Source organism: Salvia hispanica, chromosome 2, assembly GCF_029641045.1.
Source record: "Salvia hispanica isolate PSC_SH4W2 chromosome 2, Shi_PSC_v1, whole genome shotgun sequence".
Lineage (NCBI taxonomy): Eukaryota > Viridiplantae > Streptophyta > Magnoliopsida > Lamiales > Lamiaceae > Salvia > Salvia hispanica.
Window position 1 is genome coordinate 40,250,593 of NC_142693.1, and position 14,576 is coordinate 40,265,168.

The 14,576-nt window shown below is 33.6% G+C and overlaps 1 protein-coding gene across 1 annotated transcript; it reads left to right on the forward strand.

Moving 5' to 3' along the window:
• The first annotated feature begins 7,194 nt into the window (after positions 1 to 7,194).
• On the forward strand, positions 7,195 to 10,588 carry LOC125207056 (uncharacterized). Its single transcript, XM_089065633.1, has 3 exons — positions 7,195 to 7,342; positions 7,598 to 9,223; positions 10,074 to 10,588. The coding sequence occupies exons 2-3, from the start codon at positions 7,764 to 7,766 to the stop codon at positions 10,324 to 10,326; spliced, it is 1,713 nt and encodes a 570-aa protein (XP_088921759.1). The 5' UTR covers positions 7,195 to 7,342; positions 7,598 to 7,763; the 3' UTR covers positions 10,327 to 10,588.
• The last annotated feature ends 3,988 nt before the right edge of the window (positions 10,589 to 14,576 follow it).

The following is a 14,576-nucleotide window of genomic DNA, read 5'->3' on the forward strand; positions in this document are numbered from 1 at the left end:
ATGATATTCAATTTTTTTTAAAAAAATAATGTTTCTTTTTTATTAAAAAATAAAGGACAAGTATTAGCCATTGGGCTTTTGCCAAACCCAAATTGCAAGTCGACCCATGCCGTCAACAGGCTTTGTGAACGTTTTATTTTACTTAAAACGTCTTTCAAAACTTTTGGCAAATAAATAAATAAATAAAAATGTAAATTATCAAATAAATTATGAAAGATAATTGGCATATCTTATATTTTCTAAAAATTTGAAAAATATAGTACTATCACAGAAGATTAAATTTGACATTTATCACATTATTTCATTTTCCAGCGAATTACGCATTGATGTGTCAATCGGTATAAAACACATGGATAAAACGACTTGGTCAAAATGACGGTGTATAATTCAATTTGCAACGATGTTTTGTCCACGCGTTTTAAACCGCTTGCCACATCAGCGCGTGATTTTCCTCAAAAGAAAAGTATGAAATAATTGCAAAAATTTCATCTTTCGTGATTTTTTATTAGATTTTGAAAAACGTGGAACATACTAAAATTTAATTATCATTATGATTTATTTGACAATTCAACTAAAATAAAATTATAATTTATAGACGGATCTACTTCTTATAATTGATGTTATCATGTTACAGCCACAACTAATTTTAACTTCTTATGTACGATTATATTCAACTTAGAGAAGAAATCTTATCTATATGATTGTTTTTTAGATCTTATTTATAGTACTTGTCACTGTACCATAAATAAATTAATGGAATTAGGTTTGAATGGGATAAACATTGGAATGATGATGAAAACACAATGATATTATCTCCTATCCTATCGTTGGTGTTTTCATGTACTAACAAAGAACGGAATATATGATTAGCCAAATAAATAATTTATATAATAAAATTAAACATCCATGCATATGAAATGAAATCATCATTTTTTTTTTCTTTTAACTATAGCCAATATCATTAGATATGTACATTTACATGTCTAAACTAATATTTTTTTTTTTCATATTATCTAATAATTTCATTAAAAAATTAAATTTAAATAAAGAATATAAATTTATAAATAAAATTAAACAGTATTGGATGTGTTCAAACACTGCTTTCTTACTCTCAAGCAAAAAAAATTCCACCTCTATTTGATACTACTTTAACTAATTAAACTATTATCGACTGAAATATCTACGAATTTCTTGTGATAATGTGCATAAAAAAATATATATCGCAGATGATAAGACAACTAAATCAAAATCTAAAACATAGATGTACATCATGCCCTTGTTTACACAAAATCAAATTGAATAATAACCAACGTCATATCACGAATTTGAATCACACATAGAGCTATCAAATATAACCAATCCAAAGATATGAACGCCCCTACTAATTAGATATTTTGTATTTATGGTGTTGCATTTCTTTCATTGGTGATAACAATAGTATTGTAAAAGTTTTCATGTTGACGAGGGATGGCCCCACAATATCGCCAATTTGGGCTGCATTCTTCACTTTCATTTTGGGCCGTTAAACACCTCAACTACATATATATCATAAATACAAAATATTTAATCAAATGTGTACCATATAAACTCTACTCATTATAATATTTTGCAAATCACACAATAAAGATAATATTATGTCAAGAATGAATATAATGACTCAGTCTAGATAAATGGTATAAATCAGATTCCAGTTTAAGATATTTGCATTAAAAATACTCACTCAACCCTCAAGGGGACCAAACAAAATTTATTCTTTCAACAATTTCAGTTTTATCATATACTCTCGAAATAATTGTTCACTCTAAAAAATTATCTCATGCTTAATGGTCCAAATTTTGCGTCGTTTAGACAAAATTTCACTACTAACCATATAATATAGTGAAAGTGCATCACTTTAAAATAATAATAATAATAATAATAATAATAATAATAATAATAAAATAAATAATGTAGGACAACTTTAAATCGATTAAAAATTTAAAATGTAACACGCCCTATTTTGAGATCTTCCTTTTTTATTCAAAAAAATATTTTGTAGATCCACAAAATATTTTTGTATCCATAAGAAAAAAAGGATCAATAAGTAGTATTAAAAATTCAGACTTTTATAAAGTGGCAATATATAAAACCAAGACATATATAGCTTTTTTTTACTGGCATTTACTTATAAAAAGATTCAAACAATTTTAAAGCTTAAAATACCCAATCCCCACCCTAATATATTCGGCACATTAGCTACTTTGTGATAATTTAACAACGCATAACCATAAATCCATAATGGATAATGATAACAATGTGGGACTCTGTATTCACTTTCAAACTATTAATTTCGGCACGTTGAAAGATAGTAGAATAGAATAAATGTCATAATGTTATAGGAGTATAATTATATTGCAGTGTGACAATAGTCATAATTAGTAGCGGTGTTAGTCGCATGAGAAATTGATAGAAAAAAGTGCTAACTAGATTTTATTTAGGGAAAAGTTGGCACCAACTGACAGTTAAGTATCGACAAAAAAAAAATTATTTTCGAAAAAATATTGGCCTTTTTTCATTTGCTGCCACTGTTTTACGTCAGATAATAAATTTGATCCTAAAAAGTAAAAATAATAAATTTGATCCTAAAAAGTAAAAATAATAAATTTTGGAAGTGATACAGATTTTTTTTTAAAAAATTGTTGGAGTGAGGAAGAAATAATTAAAGTAATTAGTAGTAATAATATATTGTGAGATAATCGCTAAAACTATGGAGTCATTGAATTTGATGTACGAATGAAAATGACAAAAGTGACTATCTTCACGTATGGCTGAAGGAATGTATTTCAAGTTCCATTCCATAAATTTTATTTTGGTATTATATATATGGGGTTAATAACCCCGCATACATGATACGATAAAAACGAATAAAATCTTATATCTGAACCAAGTCAATCTGCATTGTTTTATTATCATCAAAATAATTATGGAATCTTATATCCATAAATTTTATTTTGATAGTATGGAATCGCATGATTCCATAATTAATTACCTTTAATTTCTTTTCGTTGTAAAACTAGTAAGTTTTTTTAGTTAAATCTAGGCCATTCATATTCGAATCCAATTATTTGTATTCAGCCTTGTTATTATTTTATGTACTCCACTATGGTTATCTATGAAAAAATATACCTTTATTTGATTCAACCTAAAGGCTATAATAATAAGTACGTAGCCCAATGTAGCTATATAATACTAATTCGATGGAGCGTCATTATAGTTTGGCCCCCAACTTTTATAATTGAGGTACTACTCTAATAACCTTAATTAATCACGTGTCATTAAATTATTTGCCAGATCAACTTCCACGTCCTAAACATTTTTTCTCAATTTACATACATAATATAAAAATATTAGTATGAATTAGTTTGGCGAATCAAGTTTCGACAAATTAAATTCTGAAAGATGGCATCAGACTATCAGTCTTAATTGTGTAGCTAGTGGAATTCATCACTAAATTCCTATAATTGAAATAAAGCAAAAATATTACATAGTCCTCTTTTAGTCAATTGTATATTTTAATTTGTGTTTCAGAATATTATCACTATATTTTAGAAAGGGTATTCCATTTATTCCAATTTAGTATTCACTATTGTTGGCCGGGTCAAGCCCCAAAACGTGGCCAAGCCATAAAATCATGGTCGGGCCACCAACGTCCATGTTTTACACTATGGTGGACATGTCCAAGCCACCAAATAATTTTTTTTTTTTTCATTTTGTGTATATTTTAATTAAAAATGGGTATATTTATAGAATTTGTGTAGGAATGCGGTAAAAAAATGTCTATACTTATAGAATTAAGAAAAAAAAATTGAAAATAGGGAGAGCCGCGTCTCGTGGCCGCTGCAATAGGAGAGCCGCGGCTCCCGCCCAAGAGCCGCGGCCGGGCCACGCGAGTGGCGCTCTCGTGGGCAACCCCCCGCCACAAACGCCCATGTTTCGCACTATATGGAGCCGCAGCCGGGCCACGGGAGAGCCACGAGCCGCGACTCTCCTATAATGGATGCTCTTAGGTGACTTAACTAAAACCAAAGAATGCCAATAAAAAGGTCCATAAAAAGGCTAAGGCAGTGGACAATTATGTCCTCAACATAATGACACTTTCTTCTATACAATCAAATGCAAACTCAAATCAAGCATACGGGATATAATCAAATGTAAACTCTTAATATTGTACAAACTCCAAATTATGATTTGGACCGTTAGAAAATGTCAACAAATGACAAAAGAGTAGCAACAGAAAATGTCAACACAATATCAACGGTTGATGTTGTGTTGATATTGTGTTGACACTGTGTTTACATTTTCTGTTGCTACTATTTTATCGTTGATATTTTTTAACAGTCCATATCATAATTTGGAGTTTGTTACAATATATGAATATATAAGTTTGTAATTTATCACTATATTTAAATATAATCTATAATTTTTTTCATTGGGATAAATCCTAGGTAAATGTGGTAATAAATGGGTCAAATACTAGATTATAAAATCTTGTGTATACGAGCTAAATGTTTTTATATATAAATATTTATTAAAAATAATGTATCAATTTCTCTTGAAAATATTGTTTATAGTATAGAATTAGGCTTAGTAAATATTCAATTAAACACTATTGCTTTAGTAAATCCAAACAAACTTATGCCGATGATTGTCTCCCCAAATTCTAAAATGGCCTAAACAATTTATTTAGTTCCGACTTCCGAACAACCACGTCACTACACTTAATTGATAACTCATTGATAATTGATTTTCATTCAAAGGAATATTTATTTGTTATTACTTGAGTTTCGACCTAATGTCGAATTTGGGGTCATATAGATCATGATATGGGTATTTTTGGAACCTTATCTGTGTTTATTTGCCACAATTAAAAATTCACGTTATGCGGAGTACTTAATGAAGCATACATACTGAATTAACAAATTTTGATTAAAGAGTGATGAATTATAATGAAAACTTTAATTAATTATACTACATGTGGAGTTATAAGTATAACTAATAAGTACTTAGTACTACTGTAGTAAAGTATATGTATGTTCTAATGAAAATCCAAGAGACGCATTATTTATATACAATAAGTTTCATATTCATTGATTCAAATTAATAATCTTAAAGATAAATTCCCCTTATAAATGTCGAGGTTGTCTTAAGGATATGTATTGTCACACGTAGGCTATTTTGAGAAATATTCAAGAGATATATGCACTGTATTCGATATAATTCACACTTGCCTATGTACCTACTGAGATTAATTGATCATTGATGATACATCTATGTTATTCCATTTCCATATATCGTAGTAGGGAAGTCACAAATTTGTTCACCAAATTAACCTACAATTATTACCCTACATTTTTTTGTATTTTCCCGCACTTGAAATGGTTCCTGCCTCCCACCCATTAGAGCATCTCCAAGGAAAAAGATAAATAGAGAGATAAATTAATATAACTATTATATGAAAAATCATTCTCCAATGAGAGAGGTATTTGAGAAGGTATTTGACATTTTTCCATTTTGAAGAGGTATCTTTACCTCCCCACCAATGAAGTGGTAAAATCTCATGACTAACATATTTGCTTCTTTTCATGAAAAACTCTCTTTCAAGAGAAAATGTATTTAAGAACGTATCACACTTTATATTTTTTAATGCATTTTGTACTATTATTTTATTTTTAAAAAATAATTTACCTTTCTATATACCTTTTTCCTTTAGAATGTGTTATTTTTTAAAATGGTATATTTCACTTTTTAAGAAGGTAAATACATAATATATTTTTTCTATATATTATGGAGATGCTCTTATAGAAGTAATTTATATGTCCAACGTGATTTTAAAAAAAAAATTATAACGTTCGTAATATGAGTAAAAATGTAGAAAAATAATATTTCCTTTGGATTTAGGAGAGATTAAGAGAGTGAGAGTGACGGTGTTTGGAATCCTAAACTTGTTTAACTACGTAAGAGGTCTATTGTCAAAGTTGAAACTCTATTATTTCCTTTATCCCAAATTAGAGTCCGATACATATTATTGGATAATATACTTGTAAATTGCAATTACATATGAAGATTCACTCACGTCTTTGGAGAGCTCCACCAACCAACAAATTAAACCTACTTATATTGTTATAAAACAAAGTATGAATGACACATGGTAACACAAGAAAATGCATGAAGTAAACACCAAAATGAAAATTTAACACAATCTAGATCATATCATCAAACACAACATGATCATATGCTATATTTCTGATTTCACTTGTCACCATTTAATGACGAGTCTAGAAGTAGAAGGGAAAGTTCCAATTTCACGTTTTGTATGTTGAATTTGATTGATCAATTGACGGTCCAGAAACGCAGGGCAGATGGAGGTGGTGTACATTAACAATAACACATGGCATCTTCCCATTTGCTCAGGAAAGGAAGGGCCCGTGAACTCTGCCACGTGATTCTCACACCCATCCCCAAAGATTCAACTCTATCTTACCAAAACTCGCCCTAAAAAATTCTCACACCGCACCACCATTAAATTATACAGCTCAAATAGTAACTCAAACTGCAATTTTTTCTCATGTGTATACACTGCTTCCTCCGTTTTATAGTAATAGAATCATTTTGTCATTTTGATACGTTCTATAGTAATAGAGTCATTTCCCTTTATAGTAAAAGTCAACATATTTTTCTATACCCACTTTACTCTTTCTTATTTTTTCTCTCTCTTCATCTCTTTACCTTTTTCATTTTCCACTTTATTCTCTGTTTACTTAAATCACCTAACACAATTTTACTTAATTTTCATGCGGAAAAGTTTCGCCTTCATTACTATGGAACGGAGGGAGTATAAACGTTAACACCTGGAAACATTGATGTCAATATTTTATTCACTGCTAGCCATCCAAATTATTGAGATATAAATATAAATTACATCCTTAGTAAAAGAGAAAAATATAAAAATAAATTTTTAAAAATTATGAATACTTTTTTATTTTTTATGAAAATAATTTTAATCTAACGCATAAAATAAAAATACTACTAATAAAATAATAGTATTTCATTAAAAAGAATTTAGGAAAAGAAAAATAAAGTGCGGACCCAGCACATGTTGTGAAGCTCAAAATTCAGTAGTGTGTAGAGATATATATATAGAGTCGCTCTTCTAAGATTTTTCCTAGCGTGTTTTTAGTGTTTGTTTTTTCATTTTCCTTCTTATTTTCTCCTCGTATTTAAACCCCTTCACACCTTTTCTCTTCGTTCTTGACCAGCAAAGCCGCGGTGCTTGTTGGTGGCGCCGACGGAGTGCTATTTTCCGGTGATTTTTTCTTCCTCTTCCAAGCTTTCTCCGGTTTACCGTAGGACTAAATCTTACGAAATTGGTTTGCGCGCCTGTCTAGATTCATCTCGGAATCTGTAGCCTTGATCCGTTTTTAACGGCTTTGTGTGTGAATTGATTAAAAGACTTGAGAGTTTGCTTTCCATTATTGTGTATCTTAATTAGTACTTAGTAATTGTGTATTAGCATGTGCTTTAACTTCAATTTGATTTTTCATTCCTTTCCGTTTCGCAGGGTTTTGTGTTTTGAGTTGAGCGCAAGTAAAATTTGGGGATTGGTCCCTTTTCCCTGATTCGAATCAACGAGAATTTGCGGAAAAGGTGTTTTTATCTTTTAATAGAAAAGTGAGGATTGATTCCTCCCTTTCCCTCTCGATTCTTTGTTTGATTTCGATTGAATTATGGTATTGAAAGTAGCTCCAGCTTCACTGCACTGGTCTCAGCCGTCAGTACCCCAATCGCCGCCGTCTTCCTCCCAGGCATTGGCCTCCGCCATCTCCTCCCCGTCTTCGCGGCGGCGGCGGAGCTTCGCTAGCGGCGATGGATCCCTCTTCTGCCGCTTCGTGGAGAAATCCGGCGTATTCCTCGGCGCGAATCCGCCGCTCAATCTCCACCGCTCTCGATCATGCGGCAGCAATAAGAGATCCCGCGCTCGGACAATCCGAAAAGCCCTAACCGCCAGCTTGGGTTCATTCTCCGACGAAGAATTCTCGAAGCAAATTCAGGAATTGGCTCTCAGATTCCAGCTGAGCGATGACGATGATGTCAACGCTAATTCACAATTGGATGAATTCGAGACTAGATTCGATAATGCCGGTGCAGGTGAGGCGAAGTTCTCGGAGGGTTTGAAGCCGTTTGATACCTTGGTGGCGCCCTGTTTCCCCGATAGGGACGAGATAATTCCAGCAAATATTGAGAGGATAGCAAATAGCGGTGAAATCCCATTGTCGCTTAGGATGATCAAGAGAAAGAAGGAGCAGTGGCAGGGGGGTCTTGTGGGGGCTGGGGGTGCGGCTTATTGCTCGATGAAAAAGGCGTTTTCGTCTATGGTGTTTATAATCCGAGAGCTCCATAGCTATACATTGCAGATGAGGTCCTTTTTATACTACGAGGATATGGAGGGGATTGTAGCCAACGTGCAGAGAGAAATGCACGCCTCGTTTGTATGGTTGTTTCAGAAGGTTTTCTCAACAACCCCGACTTTGATGGTGCATGTGATGATACTCTTAGCAAACTATAGCGTCTTCTCAATGTCAAGTAATGCAGCCATAGCGGCTACATCACCGATGTATGGTGCTGCAGCAGCGGCCACCACAGAGGAGGTGTCTGTGATCAATGAGCAGGGCTTGTCCCGTAAGAAGTTTGATTCGTCTATTCTTAAGACACTGAAGCTCTCTTCCTCGACTGGGAAGGCAGCTTCAGTTGGAGGGAGCAACGGGAGTGGTGGCGGGAAGTTCCGGTCTGTTGCTAGTGGGACTGATGGAGAAGGGAGGTTTGATGAGTCGAGCTATTATAGTACCATAGCGCCTGATAGTGTGTCCTCGTTTGTGAACCCGTCTAGGACTAGTGGGGAGGAGTCTGTCTCGAGGCAGGTTTCTGTGGAGGAGGAAGCCACATTGTGGGATTCAATAGTGGATGAGGCTGCCAAGATGCAGGCTGCACCGAATGGTGAGGTTTTGGATCAAGAAACGAAGGAAGGATTCGTTTCTCCTGTTGATGCAAGGATTGAACAGGATGACAGTTCAGAATATTTTAGAATGGAGTTACTGTACCAAACAGAATTGGCTCAAGAACCCAACAATCCACTTTTGCTAGCAAATTATGCTCAGTTTCTCTACCTCGTGGTTAGGGATCTCGACAGGTATACAACTTTTAATCTCATGTTTGGATTTTAGTTTCTTGTTTTTGACTATTTAGCATTGTTTGCAGCTGTGTGTTAATAATGTTTGATTATGTTTCGTTTTGGGGTATTATTGTTGGAGCCTTGCAATAATCTTGACATGTTCATGGCTGATTCTAAAGTTATTGTGTGCAAGCTGTGATTTTTGTGGGGAAGTTGTTGTCCATAACCGGGTTGAGATTCATGGGGCGACAGCGAAATGTGTGGTGTAGTTTGTGTGTTTCTTTTGAATGAAAAAGATGGTATAAGTGAATGAACACGAAACATCTCACCCTAGAGTTAGAGCCCACCAGTTGAAAATATCACCAAACCTTGGCAATTTATTTCTAGGCTGTACTTTGTTGTCTTTACTTATGAGTATGAAAAATCTAAGGGTGAGGCTATAGTCTTGATCCCGACCACCGTACACGCAGCCAAACGAGTGTGGTCACCGTTGGCCGGCCTTCTGATAGGAACCTTACATTCTGCCGTTGATTCTATGATAGTCCTAATCAATCATTGTGCAAATTATCAAGAATCTGGAAAATTTGTTTGTGATATCGTATGTTAAAACCATGCCGTTGATTCATTCAATCATTGTGCAGCTGATAAAGTATCTTAAAACCATGCCATGCCTATGATTCTATAATAGTAGCTCTTATTGATTCATCTTGCAAAATTTCAAGAATCTTGAAAACATGTTGTGACCACGTATGTTTTTACTTTATGCCAATGATTCTATGATATCAAAGTTTCAAGAATCTGGAAACATGTTCTTAAAACGAAAATGGCTGGTGTTCATGTTTGATCTAACAGAGTTTGGTTGAAATAGGGCGGAGGACTACTTCAAGAGAGCCACGGAGGTGGAGCCAAAGGATGCAGAGGCACTGAATAAATATGCTAACTTCCTGTGGGCGGTGAGGAATGATCTGTGGGCAGCCGAGGAGACCTACTTGGAAGCCATTGCTGCAGAGCCTAGCAACTCATACTACGCGGCTAACTATGCCCATTTCCTATGGAACACAGGCGGAGAAGACACCTGCTTCCCTCTGAGCTCGCCCGAGGCAGAATCAGATGGTCTGTAAAACTTACATTGGTGTGATCAAGAACAGGAGGCTCCCGCTAATGGTCTTTGTTGATGATCAAAACTCTTTGGAGAAAGAAAAAAGAGAGAAGAAAGAAAATCATTTTTTTTTGGTTTTTTCCTTTGTTTTGATTTTGGTGGGGTACAAAGAGAGATGCTCTTTGTTTTCATTTTGTACTCTACCTACTTATACACATGCGATTGGCATAATTGTAATTAAACTCTCTTGTCAATAATTAAATGCCATTTTATTCTCTTTGAAAGTTACATTTCCTTTCGTGTGTTTAGTTTTATAAAATAAGTATATAACTATAGGGGTGTACTAGTATAACAACTAATTTTAAAGTTACAATGTACATCCAACCACGTGTTGCCACATGGCACGAAAAATACAATATTGTATACTGAAAAATGCAATACGCATTTGTAGAAGCTATAAATGAATTTCGGCAGATTGCATTTTTGTTATATGCAGATTGCATTTTTTATTGTTAAGTTTTGCATTTTAGATATTGACTGTTTAAATTGCATTTTATATATAGACGGATTGCATTTTTATATGTGAAAATGCAAAACTTAACAATAAAAAATGCAATTTATGTGAAAATGCAAAACTCAACACTATAAAATGCAATTTACATACAACAAAAATGCAATCTGCGAAAATGCATGTACAACTATATTGCATTTTTGTGTTTAAAATATTGCATGTTTTGTGCCACATGGCAGCACCAGATTGGATGTACGTTGTGACTCTAAATAAGGGGGCACCCTAGTGCTCCCCTGTCACTATATATATAAAGAATAAAAAACAATAATTAAATGCCATTTGATTCTCTCCGAAAGTTACATTTCCTTTCGTGTGTTTAGTATACTAAACTAACAGAATTATGATTTGCTCGTTAGATTTATGATATTAATGACAAATAACGTCAACAGAAAATGTTAAATCACATTATAGTTTTGAGTTTGTAACAGAGATATACTCTCTTCGTTCTCAAAGAATATACACTTTAGATTTGGCACAGATTTTAATGTAAAATTGGTAAAGTAAGAGAGATATAGGGAGAAAAAGTAATTAAAGTATTGTTAGTGGAGAATGAGTCCTACCTCGTTAGAGAGAAAGACATTCCAAAATTAGAAAGTGCATATTCTTGTGAGACGGACTAAAAAAGAAAGAGTGCATATTCTTGTGGGATGGAGGGAGTACTATGCAAATTATCACTATCCTATAAGATTAAGTTTTGCATAAGAGCACCAGCAATGGTGGCCTATCTCCGGAGCTCATCTCAGTCAGTAGGCCCATCTCAGAGCCTATCTCCCTGCAATGAGAGCCCATCCCAACTCATTTCCACACCATCATTATTTTTAATATTTCTCTTTTAATTGTTTGTGTAATTAAAAGACAGTATATTCTGCAAAAAAAAAATCATTTTAAAAACAAAATAAAACATCATACATAAAAAAAAGATAAAGATAGAAAACATAATAAAAAACAACGGAAGCAAGGCCTCAAAAGCACTCGGGTTCCGGCTCGTCCTCCCCGACGCGACCCATTAACCCTATGAGTTTGGGGCAATCCTTCAGTTCCGAGTACTTGAACCCTCTCGCATGGCCATCGTAGAAATCATGAAATTTAGCACACTCATACACCAGACGTTTCCAATGCTTGCGTAGATCGTCGGGCTAGTGTGTCGGGGCCCCTGTGGGCTTTACTTGTTCGTATCTTTTCGTGATACTCCCCCAGAAACCACCCTCGCGATTGTTGGCTACAATCGGGTCCTCAGATATCTCTGTCCAACAATGAGCAGGAGCAATCGACTCCTCTATATATGGAGTAGGTACTCATCGTCCGCCCAGCTTCAGACGCCTCCCCGACTGTCTCCTTCTTCTTCCCTTTCATGTCGGGCACCTCGTGACTAAAGTTCATATCATTGTGGAGAGAAATATAAAATTGAAATTGAGATTGGAAAGTGATGAGTGTGAATTGATGGAAATGGGGTATATATAATGGATTAAAAGTTGAATTAAATTTAAAAATAAAAATAAAAAAGGGATATCGGCTCCATCATCGACCCGAGCCCCCGCAATGGAGGCCCATCGCAAGGCCGATGCGGGGCCGATATGCCATCAGCTAGGGCGATCACTCGGCGCGGGGGGTGGAGATGGGCTCCCTCCCCACAATGGTGACCCATGACAACCGATTGGGGGAGGGGATGATCACTCGGCCCTTGCGATTGACCTCCATTGCTGGTGCTCTAAATCACAACCCTCTCTGTATATGTATGTAATGAATAAACCACTATTACTATGACAATGACCAAGTCCTAAACCGTTCTTAATAATAAAATTAAATGAAGCTATGTTCGAGTTGATTAAGATGAAGTGTTGGTAAGACGCTTCCTATCCTTCTAATCGTTAAATGATTCTTGATGCTCTTAGAGAGAAAAAAAAGTTATCGATGGTCATATTTTTTTATAAGAGTACTAATTACATGTCTACAATTAATAATAATAATAATAATAATAATAATAATAATAATAATAATAATAATACTCCATTAGTTGATAATAAAAAAATTCTATTTTAGTGTATCCAAAAAATATATTTTTCCATTTTTAATATGACTAGTTATTTTTACCTCTCTTACATTTTCTTTATTAATATTTACTATTTACTTCTAATTAATAATATTATGATTCTTTTTCCTCTTATATTTTACCAAAATTTCCATTTTTCGATATGAAGTGTATATGCTAGACTCAAATTAGGTCTAGCCAATAGCATGTTCAATCGTGTTATTAAAAACGACTTACTTTATCATACAACTATAATCATGCAGTTGATATAGGTGATCATATTCTTAATCTAAGAAAACTAAAATACTACTATTAAACACAATAATTGATGAAGCTTACTAACTTAGGTAGGAATAGGACCATTAAATAGTATTTGGATTTCATAGCTGTTCTTTTATATGGACTAATTATTTCATAACTAAGAAATGGATATTCACACACAGTCATTAAAACTTAAAACACCTAACAAATTTAAAACTTGTAAATAAATATAGTAAGCACGTGTTGACAAATATATGTTGTAAATGGATTCTATTTTGAATGGTCGATAAAGTAGTTTTCCAGTATTATTTTTAAATAAAATTTTTGGGTCTCATCGTTCTGCTAATTAGATTACTTTATTAGAATCGTTAAAAATTACTCCCTCCATCTCGCTTAAGATGACACGTTTTCCTTTTTAGTTTGTCCCAATCAAGATTACACATTTTCTTTTTTGAAAACTTTCTCTCTCCAATTAATACACTCAACCACTTTTTTCCACTCCTATTAAAATATTCACCATTCTTTCTCTCACTATTTTAATACTTCCACTCACCTTAGCTCTCTCCAATTAAACACATTAACCAATTACTCATAAAACCTCGTACCGGCTAAGAAATGTGTCATCCTAGCCAGGATAGAGAGAGTATTTGAAAGGTAAAATTCGGGAAAGTAGTTTCACTGAACAAAAGTACAAAAATAAGTGAAAAGAATGAGAAATTTTATTCAGTATTTTTGTAAATAATACGTATTTATCAGCCTGTGATGTCATTGTTTTATATAGTGAATTTGAATCATTTTCGAATAAAATTAGTCATTAATAATACTCCTTATTATCCAATTGACTAAGATATTGTTCCACTTGCACTAGTGTGTTATCTTTGTCAAAGAATTAAAAATGATGACTATTACTTTGGGCCCAGATATTGACATGGGATGAACATTTACTGGACTTAATGGCCCATCCAAATCAAACTAAATGGTAGGAGTACTTGAGCATAGTATTAAGGAAAAGTCGACAGCACAACCCCAAATTTATTTTATAGTTTTAGTATATACTCTAAATTTATTTTATATTACAGTCTAACTTCAGATAACTATATAAGTTTCTCTCAGATGTTATACACAAAGCAGGGCTTTTTCAAGGATAATATTGATACTATTGATAATTTTGGGGAAAAAACATCACTTTATATGCGAAGGCTTTTAAAGGTTTTAATTTTCATACAATCGTCAAAATTACAAATGAACACGTGTATAAACATGCAAAATTTAACAATAGTTTTAGGAGTTCCCACTAGAAACAACAGCTAGCTGCAAGGAATACTCCATAAATATATATGTAAATAATTAGTAAAAATATACACATGTAACATGTAACAATGAATAAATTGAATATAGTGATACATATAGT